Genomic DNA, 22,964 nt, shown 5'->3' on the forward strand with positions numbered 1-22,964 from the left:
AGGGTGGAATTTAGGCGTGTCTACGTAGAGGCCATACCAGGTAAAAACCCCAATGGATGGGAAACACGGAAGTTCACAAAAACTGATAGAGAGAGCCTCCTCAATCACAGTTGGAGATGGACTACCTGTGACGATGCTGAGCGCGTCTCGGTAAATGTTTTGTTTACAGTCTCGATCTGATGATTGGATTTGATCGCAAGCACCCTGTAAACCAACAGCGATCGATCGACAGGAGATGCGTCTCTGATGTGAATATAGACGCTCTTACTTCTACCTAGTAGCAACTTCAGACGTTTAAATACTAGTCAGTCTCCATAGTCACAATGAGTGCCGCAGTCACTGAGGGTCAAGAGCCCTCCACCTCTGCTGGAAATCCAGAGGGACTCAGCGTAAAGGATGTCAGTCAGATGATTATGGAGTTCCTGATGTTCATGATGAGAGCGATTGTCCTGTGCTATCCCGTGTATCTGACCGGCTCGCTTGGACTCAGCATCAGCTGGATTCTTCTGAGTATGCTCATGTGGACAATGTGGAAAAACAACCGCAGGTGGAAAGATCAGAGGATCGATACAGCCATTGGCTTTTTGGAAAACGAGAAGGACGTGATCAGCACTGAACTCAAGGCTATGAACATGCCAGCTTGGGTGGGTGGTCTTCTTGCCATTGACCTGGAATAATACTAGTTTATGTGCAGTGTGCAAAATGTATATTTGTGAGTTGATTCTGAAGATGCAAACCAAAGCTTTTGTGTATTAGACTATTGCTTAGTTTCCAAACAATACTAGATGGTATTGAACTGTCAGAGGTGTGGCTTCTTGTTGTGTTGCTTTGGGAACATTACACACAAAGGTGTCAGCTTGAGTTGTTTAATTAAAATACCCAGCCCTTCATACCTTAAAACAAGAAACTGACACACCCTTTAATATGGTACCAATGCTGAACGAAATATATAAAATGGGTTATGGTGTAAGACCATTTTATTGCACTTGTAAAGTTTCAAATGACAGTTTCCAGGTTTTATATTAGCTACAATTACTCCAATCTAATCTTAAAGGGTAGTTCACCTAAAAATGAAAAAAGAAAAGTAGACGTGAGGCTGTCAGATATCAGAAGAATGTTAGTACATAAATTAATTATGACAAAATTTTCACTTTAGGGTTAACTATCCCCATCCTATCCTAAAATAATAGCGTGAAATAACACACCTGATCTTTACTGTTGATTTTGATTTAACTGATTACAGGTCACAGATATCCATGATCATACCATGAATAAAATTAAAAATGCCTGACTGAAGATCTGAAAACCTGGTGTTTTGTGTTTAAATAACCCATCTGAATATCATAAAGTGCCTTATGAATATTGCTTCTTTTACAAGAAAAAGTGGCAAAAAACTTGATCTAATTCAAATTTCATTAAAAAAGCCGAAAGGAAAGCATCATTTGGTTAATAGTGTGAAAATGAATTCATGTTTAAGCAACTTTTGATCTTGAAACTGGTGGAACAACATTTTGTTGTGAAATGTTTAACTATATTGTGTTCCTTATTCTTTGCCCTGATAGATTGACTTTGCAGATGTTGAGAAAGCTGCTTGGATGAACAAGGTAAGATTTCTTCCTCAGAAGTGAATTTGCCCTTGACATGTTTTTGCAGACATATTTTTGCAAACCTCTTTTTCATAAATTGTACTATTTCGATATTTCTGCCTTAAATGCGTGTCTCTAAATGTACTTGTTTGTTGTAGGTTCTTCAGCAGGCATGGCCATTCTTTGGCATGTACATGGAGAAGCTTCTCATTGAAAACATTCAGCCGGCCGTAAGAACGTCCAACACCCATCTGAAGACCTTTACTTTTACTAAAGTTCACATGGGGCAGAAGGTATAATTCCACAACCTGAGGCTTTGTGCCCTTAATTGGGAATAGAGTGTAATACCCCACGACTATAACTATTTCAGCAATCATTAAAGAGTTTACGAGGGTGTATTTGCATTTCAGGCTCCAACTATTACAGGGGTAAGAGTGTACACACATGAGCTGGAAACAAGAGAGGTCATCCTTGACCTCAACATTGTGTAAGCTATGACAGCAAATGTCATTTTGATGTGATATTATCATGCTAACCCACATATGACTGCTATAATGTGTGGTTTTACTACCATCACTTCCTGAAATGTTTTAAGACTCTCTTTTTCTTTGATCTACTGCAGTTACGAGGCTGATGTGGACATTGATGCAGATGTTAAACCAGCCATCAAAGTAGGAGTCAAAGGGTTTCAGGTTAGTGAAGGAATGTAATGAATGTTAAAACTGCTTGAATTTAATAATAGTAGATGGTATTTTCTTCAGTTAATTTTCAAATGTTGACTTTTAAGTCAGACGAGGTGACATTTGTGATAAAGACTACCATTCAAAAGTTTGGAGTGAGATTAGATTTTTTTTTTTTTTGTAATTAATTTTTTAATAAGAAGTCTCTAATTCTCACCAAGGGTGCATTTATTTGATTAAAAAATACAGTAAAACAGTAATATTGTGAAATATTATTACAATATAAATTAAGTTTTCTTTTTTTACTGTAATTTAAAGTGTAATTTATTCCTGTGATGGCAGAGCTGAATTTTCAGTGTCACATGATCCTTCAGAAATCATTCTAAAATGCAGAATTGCTGCTCAAGAAACATTGTTGAAAACACTTATGCTGCTTAATATTTTTGAGGAAACATTTTTCTCAGGATACTTTAAGGAATAGAAAGTTTAAAAGAACAGCATTTATTTGAAACAGAAATGTATTGTAACATTATAAATGTCTTTACTGTCACTTTTGATCGATTGAATGCATCCTTGCTGAATAAAAGTATTAATTTCCTTTAAGAAGTCTTGCTGACCACAAACTTTGGAATAATAGTGTACATTTGTGAGTTATTTGTTTTTTAAATGCTTATCCTGCAGATCCTTCAGCCACAATGTTCAAAAAAAAATTACATAATGATTTGATTGGAGTTTATCTGTGTCTGTGTGCATCATTTGAGAGTATTGACAGTAAATGTACCAGCAAAGTCCCCACAGCACTAATGTAAAATAATATGAAAATGTCTAACAACTATGAATGTGTGTACATTTTTTCGTTCAGCTTCAGGGGATGTTACGTGTAATTCTCGAGCCTCTGATTGGCCAGGCACCTCTTGTAGGTGGAGTCACCATGTTTTTCATTCGCCGACCCGTGAGTATGGACATTGCAAGCAATTGGCTTCAAAAAAGTTCAAAGTAAAAAATAACAAAAGTGTCATGAGTTCATCAGCAAAACATGAACATTTTAAATTACATTTCCAGGTTCTGCAAATCAATTGGACTGGAATGACTAACCTTTTAGATGGTCCAGGACTAAGGTAGTTCATAGATTTTAATAGTTTTGATTGTCATTCAATAATATGTATTTATGAAAATCTGTCAGAATAATAGGATTTTTTTTTGTAGTTGACAGTTCTCAATACACATGCAATCTTACAAGTATTAAAGTATTATTATTGTGTTATTTCATAACTTAAGCACGTTAAGTTGTGTTTTAAATTGTGTGTATACTTTATCAAGCAGTCAACCTTATAATAAGCATAAGTCACAGTAAAGCTGGAGTGGCTAAACAAACAATGACAAAAACAAACAAACAGTAAACTAGCTGGCCACCCTACACTCATCTTCAAAACTGCTTCAGGACATGGAATGTTGTCATACGAGTTTATATATACATGTCTGTGTATAGCATGAAAGCCTCCAGTACATGGAGGGATGAATAGTACAGGTAGTAATAATTAGGATTTAAAGGGATAGTTCACCCAAAAATGAAATTCTGTCATCATTTATTCACCCTCAAGTTGCTCCAAATCTCTATGAATTTCTTTCTTCTGCTGAACACAAAAGAAGATATTTTGAAGAATATGAGTAACTAGGGATGCACGGAAATGAAAATTCTGGCCCTAAACCAAAGATTCTGGATGCACTTGGCCGAAAATGCTTATTAAAAATTATGTATTTATAATTTTAAATGAGCTTTTTTTGTATAATTGTATTAATATTAGACTTTTTAATGAAATTCATTCATTCATTTAATGATACTAAATTTACAAAATACAAGCCAATAAAATAAAATAACCACACTTTTATTGAAAGTAACACACTTAAATTTTACAGAAAATATATTAATATTAAATATCAATATATTATTCTTTATTCAGTTCTATTCAACAGAACAAGATTGAACAGATTTATTTTTTGACCAATTATCAAAAACAATGGATAGTCCCAGAAAACTATTATCATCAGAGCATGTGAGCAGAGCGTATCGGGGAGCGGATCAGTGAACGGTAGCTTCATTTTACCAGTGTTGCCCAATATGGCTATACACAACATGTTACAGTATGGCTATTACAAACAGAAACAAGTATACTACTACATAGAAATTTCATGTCGGCGCATTACTTGAGTGGACTTGTTTTTCCGATGAGCATGAGCGGTACACAAATGAAGCGTTGAGATGGTCCTCACTGCAGAACACAAGATCCAGGGGGCGGGGTTGGATCTAGACTTTACATATCCCTAAACCTACCCATCTCCGCCCCCTGGATCTAAACCTACCCATCTCCACCCTCTGGATCTAGATCCAACTCCTCCCACTTTACATATCCCTTAACCTACCCGTCTCCACCCCCTGGATCTCATGTGTTTTGCAGTGATAACAGCTAGAGCGAGCGTGAAACTTGAGTGCTGAGGCGGCATTCATTTTCGGCACATATTTTTGGTCATTTTTGTCTTTCGGCTAAAAAACTAAAGTGTCATTTTTGGCCGATAATTTTCAGCAGCTGAAATTTCAGTGCCACATGGGTAACCAAACAGACCAAAAAAAAAATACTATGGAAGTCAATGGTGCCCATCAACTGTTTGGTTACTGACATTCTTCAAAATATCTTCTTTTGTGTTCAGCATAAGAAAGAAATTCATACAGGTTTGGAACAACTTGAGGGTGATTAAATGATGACAGAATGTAATTTTTTTTGGGTGAACTATCCTTTTAAGTTGTCCTTTTTCCAATATGTTAGAAATAAGATTACTGCATACTTAACTGTGCTCTTTGTTCCAAGTTTGCCATAATTGTATATAAAACGCATAACATGCTGTCTCAAAACACAATTTATTGTTATTAGAACAAATTGGAAAAACAAATTTTATTTCTGCTAACTCTTAACTCTTAATCTCTATAGCAATCAGACATTTATCTATATATCCTGCAACTCAGGACAGATTTTACCTGGCTGTAAAACTCTTAAGGTGATGATACACAGGGCAACTTTTTGAGCAATGTTGCCAGGCAATTCTGCTAAGCGATGTTGCTTGGGCATTTTCCCATTGAGAATGGGCAACAAATTTCAATCTAAAGTATCCAAATAGAAATTTGTCACCCATTCTCAATGGGAAAGTGCCCAAGCAACATTGCCCATCAACTTTGCTCAAAAAGTCGAAAGTTTTAGTAGTAATTGAGTAATCCAGGCACATTTAATTCCTTGATCTCAATAAACTGAAAAAACATGATATGTAGTCTTCCACCATCTAAATCTAAAACTCTCTTTACTCCTTAGTCAAATGTCAGAATCAGCCATTGTGGACATCATCGCCTCTCTCATGGTTCTGCCCAATCGGATGTGCATCCCTTTGATTGATCAAGTCAAGGTTGACCAAATGAAGTTTCCTCTTCCTCGAGTAAGACTGGCAGTGATTGGCTCCCATTACCAAATTCAGTCAAACAGCTTTTTGTGTTTGTTTTCAAACTGGAGAATAAGTTACACCTTGTGAACATCTTTAGGGTGTTGTACGGGTCCATGTTTTGGAGGCTCGGGATCTTGTAGCAAAGGACACGTACATGATGGGACTAGTAAAGGGCAAGTCAGATCCATATACTGTGCTGAGGGTCGGGAACAAGCAATTCAAAACAAAGACCATCAAAGAAACTTTGAATCCACGATGGAATGAAGTTTATGAGGTAATTATGAGCAGTCCTCGATCTATCTGGATAATATAAATAATTTCAGATGGGAAACAGGAAATGCAAAGAGATCTCATTAATGTTTCAATAGTTTGTCATTCATGAAGCTCCTGGACAGGAGTTGGAAGTGGAACTTTTTGACGAAGACACAGACGCTGATGACTTTTTGGGCAGGTAATGATTATTATGCACAGATGCTCATTATTTTACTCATTTTATATGATTGATTGTGAGATGTTGGATTGTCTGCCACAGGTTCAGTTTGGATTGTGGAGATGTGAGAAAAGACAGAGAGATAGATGAGGTGAGCTTTGGAAAGATCAGAATCATAGTGCTCCTTTACGGATAGTTGATTGGAATGAGAACAAAGACTTTATCTGTAGTTCTCTGCACATAAATATACCATGATATAATCAAGCTTTTTGTTGTTGTTGTTGTTGTTGTTCACCAAGTTCTGTCTTTTATTTGCAGTGGTACACTCTGGAGGACATTGAGAGTGGTCAGATACATATGAAACTGCAGTGGTTTTCTTTGCACACAAACCCAGAACTACTGAAGGAGGTAAGCTTGTATTTATTGCATTTATAATAGTTACCTTGTTGTATTACCTTGTTATATGTGCTGTGATTGAAGTGATGTATTTTCTAACAAAATATGTGTTTTATGTGAATATCTAAAGAATCAAACTGTGTCTGGATCAGATTTAAGGTTCGTTTAATATGTTTTCTTCTAATTTGTTCATTTTCATCTTTTAGACTAGTGATGGGCTTGCTTGTGCCATGCTGGCAGTATATCTAGATTGTGCCTCCAATCTGCCTGTGAGTATATACTTGTACAATGAGAGCACTTCTAAAAGACTACCAGCCTATCATAACACAAACACAGCATATGAAAACAAGTGTTATTATGTGATATTTTTATCCAATTTCTTTGCCTTCAGAAAAACCAACGTGAATTCACCCATAATGAGAAGCATGGAAAACCACCCAAAGAGGCTCGGGTAAGAAATTGTTTACAGTCATTTCTTAGTTTATTAAAAAAAAGAAAAAGAAAAGAAAAAACTTGCAACAGCAGTAATGGCTAATTACTTTCATCCACTATTGTCCCAGACATTATGTGGGAAGAATCTATCTTTAGGCTTCTCAGATTCAATCCAAGCACAGCTACATGGGTAAATCAACAAACTTATCAGATAGGCTTAATGCAATAGTGAAAATGTTGTCATCATTTACTCACCCTTGTGTTGTTAAAAACCTGTATGTTCTTATTTCAGTGGAAGACAAATAGAGTTTAAAAATAAATAAATCTATGGTTCATAGTGACCAGCTCCAAAATGGTTCCATAAATTACAACATAATAAACAAAATAAAAAATACCAAAAGTAGTCTTCTGAAGCCAGATGACAGGCTTGTGTGAGGAACAATCTGAAATTTAAATTCACTGTTAATTTTGCCCTTCATGGCAGTGAGTAAATGATGACCATAAATTAACATTTTTGGTTGATCTGTTCTTTTAAGCCTTTCTGAAAAGTTTGTCTATTAGGTTTCCTCATGAACAAGGTGAAAAAAATGTTTTTTCTGTTGTTGGGTCAAAATGCTAGATCTCAAGGTATTTCACTCTTCCATCATTCCATCTCATGCATTTGGAATGCAGCCTTCTGCCAGCACTGAATAGAGAGCATTCCAGAGATTATATCATATCGTTTTAACTGAGCATGATAAAGTCAAGGCACAGGTTTTAGTTTCTGCTTCTCTGTAATTGTAACGACCTGTTCAGCTGGTTTTTATCAGTGGCTCAACTATGAAAATTATCACGTTAACCACATATACATCATGCAAATTAAAAGGTGAAACATTAGGACTTTTTCATGATGTCAGAGTATCATAATATCACCTCATTTTCAGTGGATCACAATTTGGTAGGTTTTTATATTGAGGGTACATTTACAAAAAAATACATAAAACTGGAAATGTTTTTTCTTTGTACAGATGACAATGTTGTCAAAACAATCCCCATTCACACGGATCCACGAAAACAACTAAAAACGCTGTACACATAATATGCATGCCGTCAGCATTTTCACAGATTCACGTTTTTGTAGTTTACACGGAGACATGGTATATAACTGTATCTTTTCAAAAAACTGCACTTTGAAAACAGTTTTCAAATGCTTGCTTTTTCAGGTCCCAAAACGCTGTTGTCATGTAAATGAACAGTCAAAACGCATAAAAAGATTTCTGTTTTTAGTTAAAAACTGTGTTGTGTAAACGACCCCTTATGTAGTGGAGTGATCTGCTGGTCAGGACATAGAAATGAAAAAGCTTTCCTGCACGCATTCTCTGAATTCTTTCTTCAGTCAAAAATGAAAGCATTCTTTTGCAGCTGCCAGAACTGCTTTTGGCATAATGTGGTTTTTGATGCACCACTACACTAGCTAAATCATCCATGAGTTGCATTTCAATTTTTTTTTTTGTTTGTTTCACTGAAGATGTTTTTTTTTTTTTCACTAATGTGCATAACAGTTTGAATATATCACTTGCAAGGATTGGTACAGTACCTGACATAAATGAAAATCTGTGTTAGATTTGTAAAAATCACAAACAACTGGAAAGTTTAAGGAAAAGTCATGGGAATTTATTGATTTTGATTTATTGATTAATTTCAGCTCACCAGAAAAACTAATGATCCCAACTCATATGTGGAGTTTTCCATTGATCAGCAAAGTCAAAAAAGCAAGGTATAACTTCTTTGGAATATAATTCTAATGCCAATCCCCTGTTTTCACTTTTTTTTAAGCATAGTGGATCAGATATTTTGAAGCTGAAGTGTTTGTATTTGTTTTGACAGATTGTGTATGCCACAAAAGACCCGAGTTATGATGAATGCTTCACATTCTTTGTGCACAGTGTGAAAAACCAAGTGTTGAATGTTGAGGTAAACCAGGTCTTAAAATAATCAATTTTACAATATTAAAACAGACTGAATGATTCTTGTTCTTCCATACAAAAGGCTTGATAAATATAGCAAAAATCAGGAATTTATAGCATTATTATGTAATATATAGAAAATAAATCTATCACTCTCTTTTTACCCTGTGGCCTCAGGTAAAGGAACATGACAAGAAATCCTCACTGGGCAAACTCACTCTGCCATTGGTCCGGCTGCTCAATGTTTCTGACATGACAATGGATCAGCGCTTTCAGCTCGAGCGCTCCGGAGCCAATAGCCAGATCAAGATGAAAGCTGTTCTCAGGGTGAGCGAGTGAACTAAAGCTGCTGTTTTGTTTTTGTTTTTTTTCTTCAGCACCTGGATTTTACAAGCCCAAACAGTGTTTGTTCACAATACCTAATTGATTAATTTTAACAAATTGAAGAACAGATTGAAAGTGTTACCATTATATTTGTTTTTCAAGAATTCCTATATGTAGTTAGCACAAACAATGTTTATCTTTGTTGCAAGTGAACCTGTATTAGTTCCTTTTTTTTGTTACTTTTCTATGGTTTTGTAGGATAAGTGTATGTCACACAACCTGGCCATGTTAACATCTGCTTATCTTGACTAGCTTCTACCAAATAATAAATGACTTGCAGTTTGACTAAACACAGCCTTTGGCATCAACAACTTGAAATATGGGAGATTTTTCCTCCAACATTTTGAAAGTTGATAAGCCAATTTATTTTGCTATCCTGCCATCCATAACCCAGTCAGGATTTTGACTTGCAACTAACCAGTTTAGAACCACTGAAGGACAGTAAAAGACTCTTAAAAGGATATTCCTTGCAAAAATGAAAATTCTCTCATAATTGCCATCCCAGAAGTATATGACTTTCTTTCTTTAGATGAACGCAAATAGATTTTTGGAAAAAATAATCCATCTCTGTGAGTGTTTATAATGGAAGTGAATAGGCCCCTGAAAGTTGACACTTCAAAAACCACACAAAATGAACATGGAGGTAATCCATACATCCCCAGTTGATGCGTCATCTTAAATGAAATGATAGGCATGTGTGAGAAAACAAACTATTTTTTTTTAAATTTTTAAACTAGAAACCATCGCTTCACCAACAGTCATACATGTGTTCACTTGATGTAAATGTCAATAAATGTAAATGTGTTGTGAAACTCACATCACGTCTCGTTATGTTTGTTTTGTATGGTTTTTGAAACGTCAACTTTGAGGGGCCTATCCAATTGCTGTATATGGAATCAAAGAGAATAATTATTTTTCTAAAAATCTACCAGTTTGTCCGAAGAAAGAAAGCCACATACAGTGAACGGCATTAGGATGAGTAAATGACGAGAGAATTTTCATTTTTGGGTTGAGTATCCCTCTACCGAAAGGATTTGTTGTAAAAAAAAAAAAATAATAGTTCTATTGTAATATATGTTCTATTGTATATTAAGACATAAATTACTAAAACAATGACTGTAATATTTGTTGGTAAATGTTTAACAATGACTTCACACTTTTCACTTAATTTAGATTCTTACATTGGAGAAACCGGAACCAAAGGTTGTCACTCCACCAGCTCAGGATAAGACAAAACCCTTATCGACTCAAACTCGCCCTGAGCCTCAAACTCCAGCTCCAACTCCAGTTCCAGCTCAACCTGTACAGAGCAACCAGAAGGAAACGGTGCCCGTTTCATCTGTCCCACTCTCCAGAACACAGACTGTTCCTGCCCCTGTGCCATCTTCAGTCAGCTCCTCTAATGACCTCCAAGCAGAGTATCCCCCCTACCGACGGAGCACTTTCGTGGGCACAGAGGCGCTGCATTCGACCCCTTCCACCCCCAGTCAAATGCGTCGCTACGATTCCCACAGCCTGTTGTCAGATAACTCAATAGCTTCTTCTCGCTTTGATCTAACAGACAGCGTCCCTTATCCAGAGTATGTACAATATAATGCATTACATTTATTTACTTTTTATTCGGATATATTTTTTTATTTATAATGTGCTTAATACAATACAGATTGTTTAAAAGCAGCTTCACAATAAAATAACAGTGTGAATGTTGCAAAGTTCTTTAGTTATAAAGCGAAATCAGTTTAAGTATAAAGCAGCACTACAGAAAACAATAATGTCTTTATTCAATTCAAGTCAGTTCAGTGTAAAAGGATAGTTCACCCAAAAATGAAAATTCTGTCATTTACTCACCCTCAAGTTGTTCCAAACCTGTATGAATTTCTTTCTTCTGCTGAACACAAAGGAAGATATTTGGAAGAATGTTTGTAAACAAACAGACATTTTTGGGTGAACTATCCCTTTAATCAAATTATGAAACAAGCTTATTTCATCTATAAGCAAGTCTACAGAAGACAATGGTGTTGTTATTTAGCTCAAGTCAGTTCAGTGTTGATCCAGTTCAGTTCAATAACTGACAAATGTTTTGTCCTATAAAAATCTTCAGATTTCACCAATGAGTTTATATGTTAATTTCAAGGGCCATCTTGAATCACCAGGGCAGCTTTGGGCAGATCCAACTCACATTGCGTTATGCCACCTTAAGGAAGCGGCTCATCGTGATGGTCAACAGCTGCAAGTGAGATGCCTATGTCTCTTTTTTTATATACCTTATAATTATTTTACCACACAGCTGAAAGAATCCTAAAAATGATTATATTTCTTCATGGCTTCTTAGGGATCTGTTCTCCTGCAGCGAGAGCGGCTCTGATACTTACGTCCGCATGTATCTGCTGCCTGATCAGACGTGGAAACACCGCAAGCGCACTCCAGTTAAAAAGAAGACTGTGAACCCTATCTTCAATGAGATGTTAGAGCCATTTTTCACTTCCTGAAACCAACTATTTTCATTGTTTGAAATGTTTTAAAGATCTCTAAAATAACTCTTCATCTCAGATTTGAGTTCGCCGTGTCACCGGAGGAAGCAAGAAACAGAAAGTTGGACGTTGCAGTAAAAAACAATAAAATGCTTCACAAAAGAGAGCGAAAGGAGATTGGAATGGTAAGTGGATGAAGAACGTGGATTGACATGAATATATGAGGCAGCTACAGACTAAACTTGGATAAAAAACATTTTCTAATTATCGGGATGTTGACATTTTACATTTTTTCCCCAAAAGGTTTTGATTGATATGTCTGAAATAGATCTGGTCAAAGGCTCCACAGAATGGTAAGGGCAGCAAATGTAATCTACATTTGTTGTTGCATTAACCTTTATTGCACAGCTGAGGATTTTTTTTACTAATATGGTTTAAGTAAGTGTATACAGATGGTGTATGCATGTTTGTTTATTTACTTTTTCTCTCCAAACAAACAGGTATGAACTCTCTCTCCCTGGGCTAAAGAAGACAAACTAGCAAAATTGAGGTCAACTGCACACAAAAAAACAGCAAATTTATTATTTATCTTATAATTTTATTTTGTACCTATTGCTGAGAGCTACCCAGATGGACAGACTAATGACTTTGACACTGACTTTTAAGATGATAGGAATATAATTCCTAAAAATACACAATAGTTCCTCTTCATTGCTCATGTTGACTGCAAGCCACACTGTAGGATCCAATTTTATACTTTTTCCACCATCTATTTTTACATTCATACATTGAGTTTTATGCATTTGGAGTCTTTTTTGTGTGATACACTGAATCTTATCATGACAGGTTGTGTGGCTTTTGGTCTTTTTCTATTTTTCTGTTAAAAGTCGTCAAAACAGGTTTGTTTGTTATTTTTGTGCTGTTTTTCATTTATAATTTTAAAATATATATGTATGAACTCATGGAATGGTAGCAAAACCGCTTGAATTCCTAAATATATAGACAGATATGACTTTAAAACTTAAAGCATGAAGTATTATTTTCAGTTGTTACAATGGAATTCAAAATTCCATTCCAAATATCTTTACTTTCTGCACAAAGAGGAAATATAAATATATTAATTTATTTTTATATTTGTAACTAAGATGTAGAAAAGCAAACATACTTGTGGATTGTGCTTATAAACCTTTTTTTCATATGCCAAAAGTATCAGTTGTATGTTGTGTAGGGGTGTAAGAAATTACAATAAAACTATTTGAAGGTTTAAGTTCTTTATTTGCAGTGCAGTTTGTTTAAATGTGCTGGCAGACTGTCTTGTTTGTGCATATTTGTAGAGAAAATATCACCAGAATTAAACTTTACAGCTAAACATTTCACAGCAGAAACAACATAAAATAAATTCATTATAAGGCATGTGTATTTTCCATTATTAAAGCCCTTTAAAATTTTGATGATTCAGTAAGAAACATTATGGGAAATACAGTTCTATTTAAAAATATTCTCCCTGATTGTATCTGATGTGATTAAGTGCTCACTGTGTAAAATGATTACTTATAAGTGACTAAGTGAAGGTGATTAAATATTCAGGATAAGCATTATCATCACGAAACACCACAAAAATGGTCGGAGCATTAGGGTTGTCCACAACAGTGTCGTACAGGTCACAGTTGGCATTTTTTGCAGGTGGCACAATCATCCCTCCTGCTCCGTTTGTGTAGTCTCCCGTAAGGACTCTGCAGAGGTACATGTGCTTATGTCCCTGAGCATTAGGCACTGAGTATGTGTTGCTAGAGGAATATCTTGCATTAAGTGCAAAGTAAGTGCCGTTTCCATATGCTGCAGCTATAAGAAGAAAAATGAAGAGATGAAAAATTAATATATACACAACTTCAATTAGAATAATGGAATGTGAATATTAGTGATTGTAGTAAATGATTTACCATTTTTCCCTGCATAGCTGCGATTAAATCCACTCTTATTGATGTGACCGATAGTCTGCTCACTGGTTCCATGAAATAGTCTTTTCTCATTGTTTTGATGACCATTCTTTTTCTCCATGACGCTTTTGTTATTCTGGTAGTTCTTCCACATGCCAGGATTCTGGATTCGTTCAATCTATAATCAAAAAAAAAAAAAAACAGGTGTAAAAACCATATAAGAATCCCATAATGAATACGAGTTTCAAACTGAGTTGTTCGTGATGTTGCCATGTGTTTTTTCCTTGTGATTTACAATGTATTGCACTGCCTAGTTACAAAATTACATCCACCTACACACATCCTAAGAATTCTATATATAACTGGGGTTAAAATCCTGTAAATTACTATGAACTTTTAGGAGGGAAAAGCATTAGTATGTTCAAACCTGTAGACCATCGGATATAAAGAAAAAAAACAATATAATAAAATGACACGCACCTTCGAGACATTGTTGTTTGGACAAGTGGCCTGGAAGAGCCCCAATACTTCTTTGTATTCTGTGCTGGTCGGTTGCAAATTAAACCTTTGGAACAACTGGTCAGACGCCATGGCATCCCAATACTGTGGGATACTTTCAATTGCTGAAGAAAAATGGTAATGAAATTAGTTCTAGTGCAATTAGACAAATCTTATCCAATTTGCATCTTTTATTTATTATGATAAGACTTTAATTAATTTATACATTTATTCACTTTAATTTATATTTTATATATGTATTATTTTCTTTTTCATATTGATATGATATTACACAGCAAATACCTTTCAGTCTGTCAATCCGTTTGATGTTCATCTGGTTTCCACCAGTGGTGCTCACCGCAGGACCCTCAGGCAGTTTGACCTGGTACGTTTGGCCTTGGAAGGAAATTCTGATGTCTGGAGCTTGACTGCTAAGGGCCTTTTCCAACTCAAAATTTGTTAGTTGTTCAAAACTCTTATATTGCCCACCTTGTTCATACTGCCAATCCACAAGCTCACTTGTGTAATCCAGGTCTTTTTTTAGTATTTCATTTTCTTTGGCTGTTTTGAGCATTTCTTGGATTTCTTGAATGGCTTTTAGAACATCTCGGCTGAGACCTTGTACTATGAGTGTGGCCTGTCCTGAGGTCCCTTCTGAACCTTTCTGGGCTTTGTATTCTAGCCTTATAGTCACATCTATACTGCTTTGCAGGTCCTGGATTCGCTGTTGGTCTTTATCTGTTAAGCTAAGGATCGCTGTGTCTGTGATAGACTCGAACACTTGTTCGTGATTGATCATATCCTCTAAGAAGCGCTTTGTTTTATCCACTTCTGCTTGTGATGGTCCACAGATAGAAAAAAGCACCGGATGTACTTGCACGCCATCAATGACAAAGTCTTTGCCACCATGTTGTTTTATTTCTTTTTCCCAAGATCCACTGAAGAAGGATTTTGCATATGCTGCAACATACACAATGTTGGAATAGAGAAATATCTTCAGTCAGGTCGTGTTTGATATGTTTGAATATTTTAATGTTTTAAAGGCTACTGAGAAAATGACATGTTCTATGAAATTAGGTTAAAGTGAAAGTAATGAGATTCATACTTTTGATTTTTGACCATGTACTCTCTTTCTCTTGTTTGGGAGGCCCAGTTTCTTTATACTGCATACTTTTGAGGAATTCAGGAAGCATGGGGGCCTGGAACACAACCAATCTGATCAGCTTGATAGTGGACTGGGGAGTTTTTCTTACCATGTCCAACACACCATCCATCATGGAGTCTGCTACTTGACCTGGAGACAAGCCCGCTTGTCCTAAGAAAAGGAAAGCAACGTGACTATGAACCATGTTCATGTTTTTAGTGAAAGATTTGCATTGACAACATAAAATATTGTAGGAATTTGGGCTGCTAAAGTTATTGTAAGATGAAAAACCTTTCTGACCACTATTTATTTATAATGCTAAACCAGAATTTGAGATTACTCACAATCGATTCAGTTAAACCCAAATTATAACAATTTAACTAACAGCTCTAGAAAAAAAAGATTTTAAATAAATAAATGTATTGTACAAATAATAAATACAAATATGTTTTGTAAAAAAAAACAAGTGGAAAAATAAATAAATAAATTTATGCTACTTATAAAAATTGAATTCATATATGCTTTATATTTTCTATATAAGGACAGTCATTGTGTGACATAGATGAACAACAATAACACTTTCCCTCTCATAATTTCCTGTTTTTACCTGTGCCAATAGCTGGGAAGGCAATGGAGGTTAACTTTTCCTTGGCACACATTTCCAGGGCCTTTTTAACATGTTTTTGGATCATAATAGCATTGCTTTGTGCTGCAATGTGGATGATCTTTTTACACTGTAAATTCCCAGCTTGAGTCATTATCAGTCCACTGTTAGTCTTGGCCCCTGGAAAAACACATGGACCGACAATAATATTTAATATTGAATTCGGAAATATTTTACTCCAGTATATATATATATATATATATATATATATATATATATATATATATATTTATAGACACACACTATTAGTCAGAAGTTTGGAAACATTACTATTCTTGATGTTTTGCAACGTAGTCTCTTATGCTCATTAAGGATGAATTTATTTCATAATAAATACAGAAAAAAACAATAATATTGTGAAATATTATTACAATTTAAAATTATGGTTTTCTATTTTTTCATATACTTTAAAAAATAATTTATTTCTGTGATAACAAAGCTGAATTTTCAGCATCATTACTCCAGTTTTCAGTGTCACATGATCCTTCAGAAATCATTCTAATATGCTGATTTGATACTCAGTTATTATCAATGGTGAAAACAGTTGTGTTGCTTAATATGTTTTTTGGAACCTGTGATACTTTTTTCAGGATTCACTGATGTATAAAAGGTTAAAAAGAACAGCGTTTATTCAAAATATAAATCTTTTCTAACAATATAAATCTTTAATATCACTTTTTAACAAGTTAACACATCCATGCTGAATAAAAGTATTAATTTCTTTAAAAAAAAAGAAAAAAATGACTGACCCCAAACTTGAACGGTAGTGTATATTGTTACAAAAAAATTCTATTTTAAATAAATGCTGATATTTTTTTAACCTTTTACTCATCAAAAGAATCCTGAAAAAGTATCACAGGTTATAAAATAATATTAAGCAGCACAACTGTTTCCAACATTGATAATAAATCAGCATATTAGAATGATTTCTGAAGGATCATGTCAAACTGAAAACTGGAGTAATGATGCTGACAATTCAGCTTTGCATCACAGAAATAAATTATAAATATATATTTTAAAGTATATTAAAATAGAAAACCATAATTTTAAATTGTAATAATATTTCACAATATTATTGTTTTTTCCTGCATTTATTATGAAAGAAATGCAGCCTTAATGAGCATAAGAGACTACGTTCAAAAACATTAAAAATAGTAATGTTTTCAAACGTTTGACTGGTAGTGTGTATAATATAAATATATATATATATATATATATATATATATACCAAAATCTATTTAAAATACATTTATTTCATACTAATATACTTGAAATGTATCAACATATTTATTGACACATCATGATCTTTGTATAATATCAGTCTTTAAATGCAATATATTTAAAGTGTACCTAAAGTATACTTGCAATAGCTCCACTTTAGCACAATCAAATATACTTAATTATATCTTTAGTTGGACCTCAGCACTACTTCCATACAATTAAAAAGTGCATTAAGTACAAAATTAGTTGTTCCAATTTAGCAGATTTTAAGTATACCAAAAGTATAATTGCATTATATTTTATTTAGCACATAAATATGTAAATGTACTTGTAGTATACTTAGCACAAAATAAATGTATTTCAAATTCATTTTAGTATACTTTTTTCACTTGGGTAGTTTAGGAATTAAAACGTGCTTCTCACCAAGTTGCTGGCACTCAGCTTCTACGTTTGGTCCAGCCTTATCCAAAATAGCCTTTGAGACACCTTGACAGTTTGAGATAAAAGTTTGTTTTATGTTCTAGCTCATTTATTTCTATCTTATGAAATGAAGCAACAAGCAATTACAGGCAAAATGCTTGAAAAGTCATGAGTAAGATAAAACATTTACACCCTTCTACTAACTCAGTAAATTTACCTGATTTCAGTGTGAACTCTTTATTGCTAGAGTTCACGATGACATCAGTTTTCTCTGCAGTAATATCACCATTCAGGACCTGAAGTGTTACTCCTCCCACTGTAGTCTCATGAATCCCAGATTTTGTAGTGACCTTTGAGAAGGGGCCTGTAAACATAAAACAGAACTGAATGACCATTATGGTAAGGTATCATATGAAGGGGAATTTATTTCATACATCCACTAAAAATTACCTTGAGACAAGTTAGTTATAGGTAATTTGGATATGAAAAGTACAGTTTTGGGCACCTGTGCTCTGGGGCTGTGTGGGGTTACTTGCTGTTGCAGCGGCAGACTGGCCCAAAAACCTTTTGCTGAACTCATCTGTAAATACCTGCAATGAATGACATATAGTATTACAGAGGTGAAAATAACACATTATATAAGAGTCAAAAATATCTGCAGAATGTGGAATCGTGACTCCATATGGATCTTAAAAAGGCTGAAATGAGATCATATATCAGGTACCTGAATGGTTTGCGTATCTTTGGGGTGAAGAGCAAATACCACTTCCTTCACATGCTTTGAACTTCTTTTACTGCTAAACCTGAGGGTTGAGTCCAGCATTGTGCAGACCACCATTGGCTTTGGAAATCCCAGATTTCCTGTGCCAATGGCAGAGAATACAATGGAGCTCTGCTGACGCTGCTCTGCCTGATCTAAACACTTATCCATGATATCCTCCAGCACCTGCTCAAAGAGAATAAAATATCATTAAAAGCATCAGATTTTTTTCTACTAATCACTAAAAATCAATCAATGAGTATTACCTTCTGCTCGTTCCCTTGTCCCTGATTATAGTGTGGTACGACTGCATGGAACACCAGTTTGTTCTTCAGGTTTCCACCTGCAGTTTCAAAAACTGCTCCAATGTTTGCAGTGCCTGTGACTTGCTGATTGAGCAGAACCTGAAGCTGTGGACCAGCTGCTTTGAGAAGGGCATTTGAAATAGCTCCTACACCAAGATTCAGGTCACTGCTAAGTGTGTTCACAACGACATCCATCTATACAAAAAAAAAAAAAAAGAGCAGATATTTACAGATGATTTTTTAGCTCAAATCATGCTCCAGCATTTTACTTTGGCAAGGGGCCTAACTATAAATAAAATCTTATTTTATATAAAAAAAAAAAAAAAAAATCTGTAGATATTTTTGATATTTCAAATACAAACTACACTTCAGAAGAAAGCAATACACCAAATAATGCATAATCTGTAAATATTGAACTCACTGTTGTGTCCTCAATGTTTCCTTTCATAAGGGTGATGGTTAAACCTTCTTTTGTTGGAAAACTTTGAGATGCCCCTTGAAAGTGTGTAGTTATCTGTTGTTGGTTTGGAGAAGAACTTGCTTGGTTTTGCTGCTGGCTGCTTGAACTGCTTCCAGCTGTCATGCTGTTGGTAAGTGAACTGACCCCATAAATTTTCTTCACAGCAGCTTCTAAAGCTTGAACCGTTTTATCATTATTGTCAACTAGGTGAATCTTCCTCAGTGCAATGTCCCCTTCAACAAAATCACAGAACTCTTTTATAGCTTTAACAATGGTTTCTGCACAAAGGTCTAATGGGAAACCAAATGCGCCAGAGCTAATGGCTGGGATTGCCAACGACTTGAAGCTTTCTTGATCTGCCACATTCAGACTTTTCTTCACAGCTTTCTTCAAGAGCTTCTCAGACTCCAGAGGTTTTGAAGAATTATAATGTGGTCCTATTGCTAAGATGACATGCTTGCATCGCAGCCGCCCCCCTGCATCGAGGAGAACTGCATCACCTGTTGTCAACTTCCGTGCTTTGACAAGCTGGTTGCAGGAGTTCTGAAGTTTAGGACCAGCAGCATCTGAGAGAGCCTTTGCTAAACCTCCATCCAGTAGGAGGTTCTCTTTACATGCACCGACCACTGCATCCGCTTGAAATGAACACATGTCAGCTTTGTCTACTGTAATCTCAATTCCTTCATGTGTTTTATAATGATAAACAGGCTTTATTGTCTGTGACTGAACAGTGTCATGTGGGTGGTCATACTCGTCTATTAATTGGACCAAACAACTCATATCTGTCTTGGCAAGTGTAGCACACATTGACTCTTTCTCCTTGAAAAACTTCCTTGCCCCTGGTTTAACTATTTTCATGGTGCAGTGATGTGCAGACTTAATCAAATCATCAAACATAGGCACAAACTCAGCGACACAAAGCCTTGGGCCACTGATCACAATGGTTTCATCTTTGAAGTCCACATTCACTTTACCTTTCACCTCTTCAAGCCAATCCTGCGTTTTGTGATCCTTAATGAATGTGACAACGGTCTTGTGAGCCTTCAGAGTTTTCTCGAAGTGTGAGTTTTTCTGAACAAAATCATGTAACTCTTGTTCAACATCCTTCATAGACTCAACAAAGCCAGAAACCATCACCTGGTTGACTGATGTCTGTACTGTAACATTTTTATCATTTTTTTTAATGTGAGACACAAGGTCTTGCCAGTCTGATCTTGTTAGAACACTGGGATCTTCTACATTGAAGCTCACATGTCCCAGATCTGTCTGCAGTCGCTTCTCACCAACATCCAAGTCCTTGTCTGTTTTTCCAACAAGCAAAACTCTCTTTACATCGGCTTCTAATGCTACATTGATTCCTTTGTTAAAAAACAAAACTTTGGACATTTCCTCCAGATCATTCTTGTACAGAAAATCTAAAACAGATTGGTGGAGCTCAGTTGGTTTACGAATCAAACTAAGAACAGTCTCCAGTATCTTGTTTTTTGTTTCCAGCATCTCATCTTTTAAACCATAAAGAGTTAACTTTTGGCTATGCGCAAGGTATGTTATGTCCATTTCTGGAAATCTGTCTTGAATTTGCTGCTCCAAACCATCACAGAGAACAAGCTTGTAAATGGATGGTGTCATATTTATTTCATCAGTCTCACTGCCCTTCTCCCTTTGGATTCGTTGGGTGACTCTCTGAACTATTTCTCTCAGAATTCCCTCAATCCCGTTCACATCTTCATTCAGGCCGGCTACAGATATTGTCCCTTCATCTGCACAGGCAACCATTGTGACTGCCTCTCCCGCTACTGCTTTTTGAATTTCAGGCTGTATCTCTGTCCATGCATCCTTCTGAATGTGGAGCTCAATGGATTTAAACTTAGACATTGACAATGAGAACTCAGAGAGGGCATTTTCACTCCATGTCTGAATAAGTTTTCTTGTCTGCCCGCCTTGGTTAAGTAAAGAGGATGAAGGATTGATCTTCACTGCTGAGGATCGAAAATCTATCTCACAAAAATGACTGGACATATCTTGTGTGACTAAACCCAGAGATTTTTGGTTTTCCTTTAAGTGGTGCCATACAGTTTTATCAATCTTCTCAGTAAATGCCTCTGGGAGTCTCAGAGTGGGTCTGTCTTTACCATATAGAGCTGTTTGTAGTGTGTCATAGTATGGCAGTACTCTGAAAGGCTGCTTTTTAATCTGATGTTGCTGGTCAATGACTGTTTGCACATCTGAAAAAGCACACATCGTATAGTTTATGCATATGCACAAATTAAATTCAATGAAAAAAATCAAATGTAACCACTTTATGTACCTTCAGGATTTTTAAAAGTGATGATTGCTGACTGATCCGTTTCAAATGTTACACCATCATCCACTACTTCTCCAAATTTTTCAAAATAGAGCATGAGGTAGTCAGAGTTTGTGTTTGGAGGTAAGCCTTCAGCTTTCACCTTTGATGTCATCTCAAGTAACCGGACTTTCATGTTTTTCCTCTTAATAATTCCATTGCTTGGGCTGGATATAATGAAGTCTTCTGCATCTATTGAAGAAAATATAAGTAACAATGTGGGTTAGGGGGAAGGTGATCAACACTCAGACGCCCTCCCAAAAGGGCTAGTTTTTTGCATGTACATCTGAAGAGTATATTCTCCTGGGGAACACAACCCATGACTTACCTTTGCTATAGGAAAAGGTTACCACAGCACAGTTGCCCTCTGGTATCATCTCAATGCTGAAGTCATTTGCCTCACCAGAAGATCCTTTCTGTACATTTTCCACCAGCATTGTCAGAAACTCTTGACCGCTGTTTTGGATGTTTTCAATTACAACTGATCTATGGGTTGTATCTTCTTCTTTTTCCTCAGGTATCTCAACCTTCTCTTCTTCTTCACTCTGTGGTTCACCTGAATATAAAACATCATTAATTTGAAAAGATTTACACATTGTCTACAAGTGCTGTGATGCAACACAACAAAATACAGTAGACCCCATTATAATCAGTGATGCTGTCTACACTGGATGCGATGTGGTGCGACAAATCTCAGACAGTAAATTGATGCCCCATTCTATTTCTGATGTACTCCAAGCACCTATGCTACTTCTGACACAAAAGACAATTGGATTTGCAATAGTTGCTTTGTCACGTCAGGTGTAGACAGATTGCAACTGCCTGTTGAAGCACAGTGCTACAAGGCATTAGTTGTACTTAAGATATCATTTATTAAGCTTGGTATCCTGTTTGTGCCGAGGTATCATGCACAAATAACCATGCTAAAGCTGAATAAAATCTTTGCTATAATATTCGTATCACTTTATTTTTGATATCATTGCACCTGCTTCACCCAAAGTTCCTTATTACATCGGAATGAGAGTATAGTTCCTAGCCATATCAGCCTAGAAAATCGCAATTTTTCATTTTCCTTCGGTCTTAGTACACGATGTAACTAGAGAAGAGTTAAGTTTGAAATAGGAAAAATATTGAAACTCTTTGGTCATTTTTGAGCGAGATGCTAATGGTCTAATCAGATTCAATGATCTATGCTAAGCTATGCTAAAAGTGGTACCACCAGACCCGGAGATCGGCTGAATGGATTCGAAAATGGTAAAACTCAACTGTTAACTCTAGGGGAGTGGGAAAATGAGCCTATTTTCAAAAAAAGTGGAGTGTTCCTTTAACCACGCCCTGACAATCATATAATAAAATATCATATTTATTGTTACTACTGTAAAGCCATATTAAAAATCCAT

At 35.7% G+C, this 22,964-nt stretch overlaps 2 protein-coding genes across 2 annotated transcripts in view; one reads left to right on the top strand and one right to left on the bottom strand.

Moving 5' to 3' along the window:
* On the top strand, positions 1–13,086 carry esyt3 (extended synaptotagmin-like protein 3). Its single transcript, XM_048194066.1, has 23 exons — positions 1–644; positions 1,563–1,604; positions 1,745–1,879; positions 1,997–2,073; positions 2,209–2,278; positions 3,129–3,218; positions 3,329–3,384; positions 5,626–5,746; positions 5,850–6,026; positions 6,121–6,203; positions 6,285–6,333; positions 6,501–6,590; positions 6,785–6,847; positions 6,970–7,029; positions 8,695–8,766; positions 8,877–8,963; positions 9,134–9,283; positions 10,514–10,920; positions 11,475–11,573; positions 11,673–11,804; positions 11,891–11,996; positions 12,115–12,164; positions 12,312–13,086. The coding sequence occupies exons 1-23, from the start codon at positions 324–326 to the stop codon at positions 12,349–12,351; spliced, it is 2,577 nt and encodes an 858-aa protein (XP_048050023.1). The 5' UTR covers positions 1–323; the 3' UTR covers positions 12,352–13,086.
* The window catches only part of parp14rs1 (poly(ADP-ribose) polymerase family member 14-related sequence 1), a 12,258-nt gene continuing 2,359 nt past the window's right edge, over positions 13,066–22,964 (bottom strand). Inside the window, exons 4-17 of the mRNA XM_048194064.1 lie at positions 21,893–22,120; positions 21,529–21,756; positions 19,182–21,445; positions 18,722–18,955; positions 18,420–18,641; positions 18,201–18,285; positions 17,913–18,059; positions 17,699–17,761; positions 15,998–16,174; positions 15,352–15,561; positions 14,550–15,206; positions 14,229–14,371; positions 13,752–13,926; positions 13,066–13,653 (exon numbers count right to left, since the gene is read on the bottom strand). Of these exons, the coding sequence (XP_048050021.1) occupies positions 13,373–13,653; positions 13,752–13,926; positions 14,229–14,371; positions 14,550–15,206; positions 15,352–15,561; positions 15,998–16,174; positions 17,699–17,761; positions 17,913–18,059; positions 18,201–18,285; positions 18,420–18,641; positions 18,722–18,955; positions 19,182–21,445; positions 21,529–21,756; positions 21,893–22,120 (5,114 nt within the window). The 3' untranslated portion in view covers positions 13,066–13,372. The remainder of the gene's footprint in view (positions 13,654–13,751; positions 13,927–14,228; positions 14,372–14,549; positions 15,207–15,351; positions 15,562–15,997; positions 16,175–17,698; positions 17,762–17,912; positions 18,060–18,200; positions 18,286–18,419; positions 18,642–18,721; positions 18,956–19,181; positions 21,446–21,528; positions 21,757–21,892; positions 22,121–22,964) is intronic.

Source organism: Megalobrama amblycephala, linkage group LG6 (genome assembly GCF_018812025.1).
Source record: "Megalobrama amblycephala isolate DHTTF-2021 linkage group LG6, ASM1881202v1, whole genome shotgun sequence".
Classification (NCBI taxonomy): Eukaryota; Metazoa; Chordata; class Actinopteri; order Cypriniformes; family Xenocyprididae; genus Megalobrama; species Megalobrama amblycephala.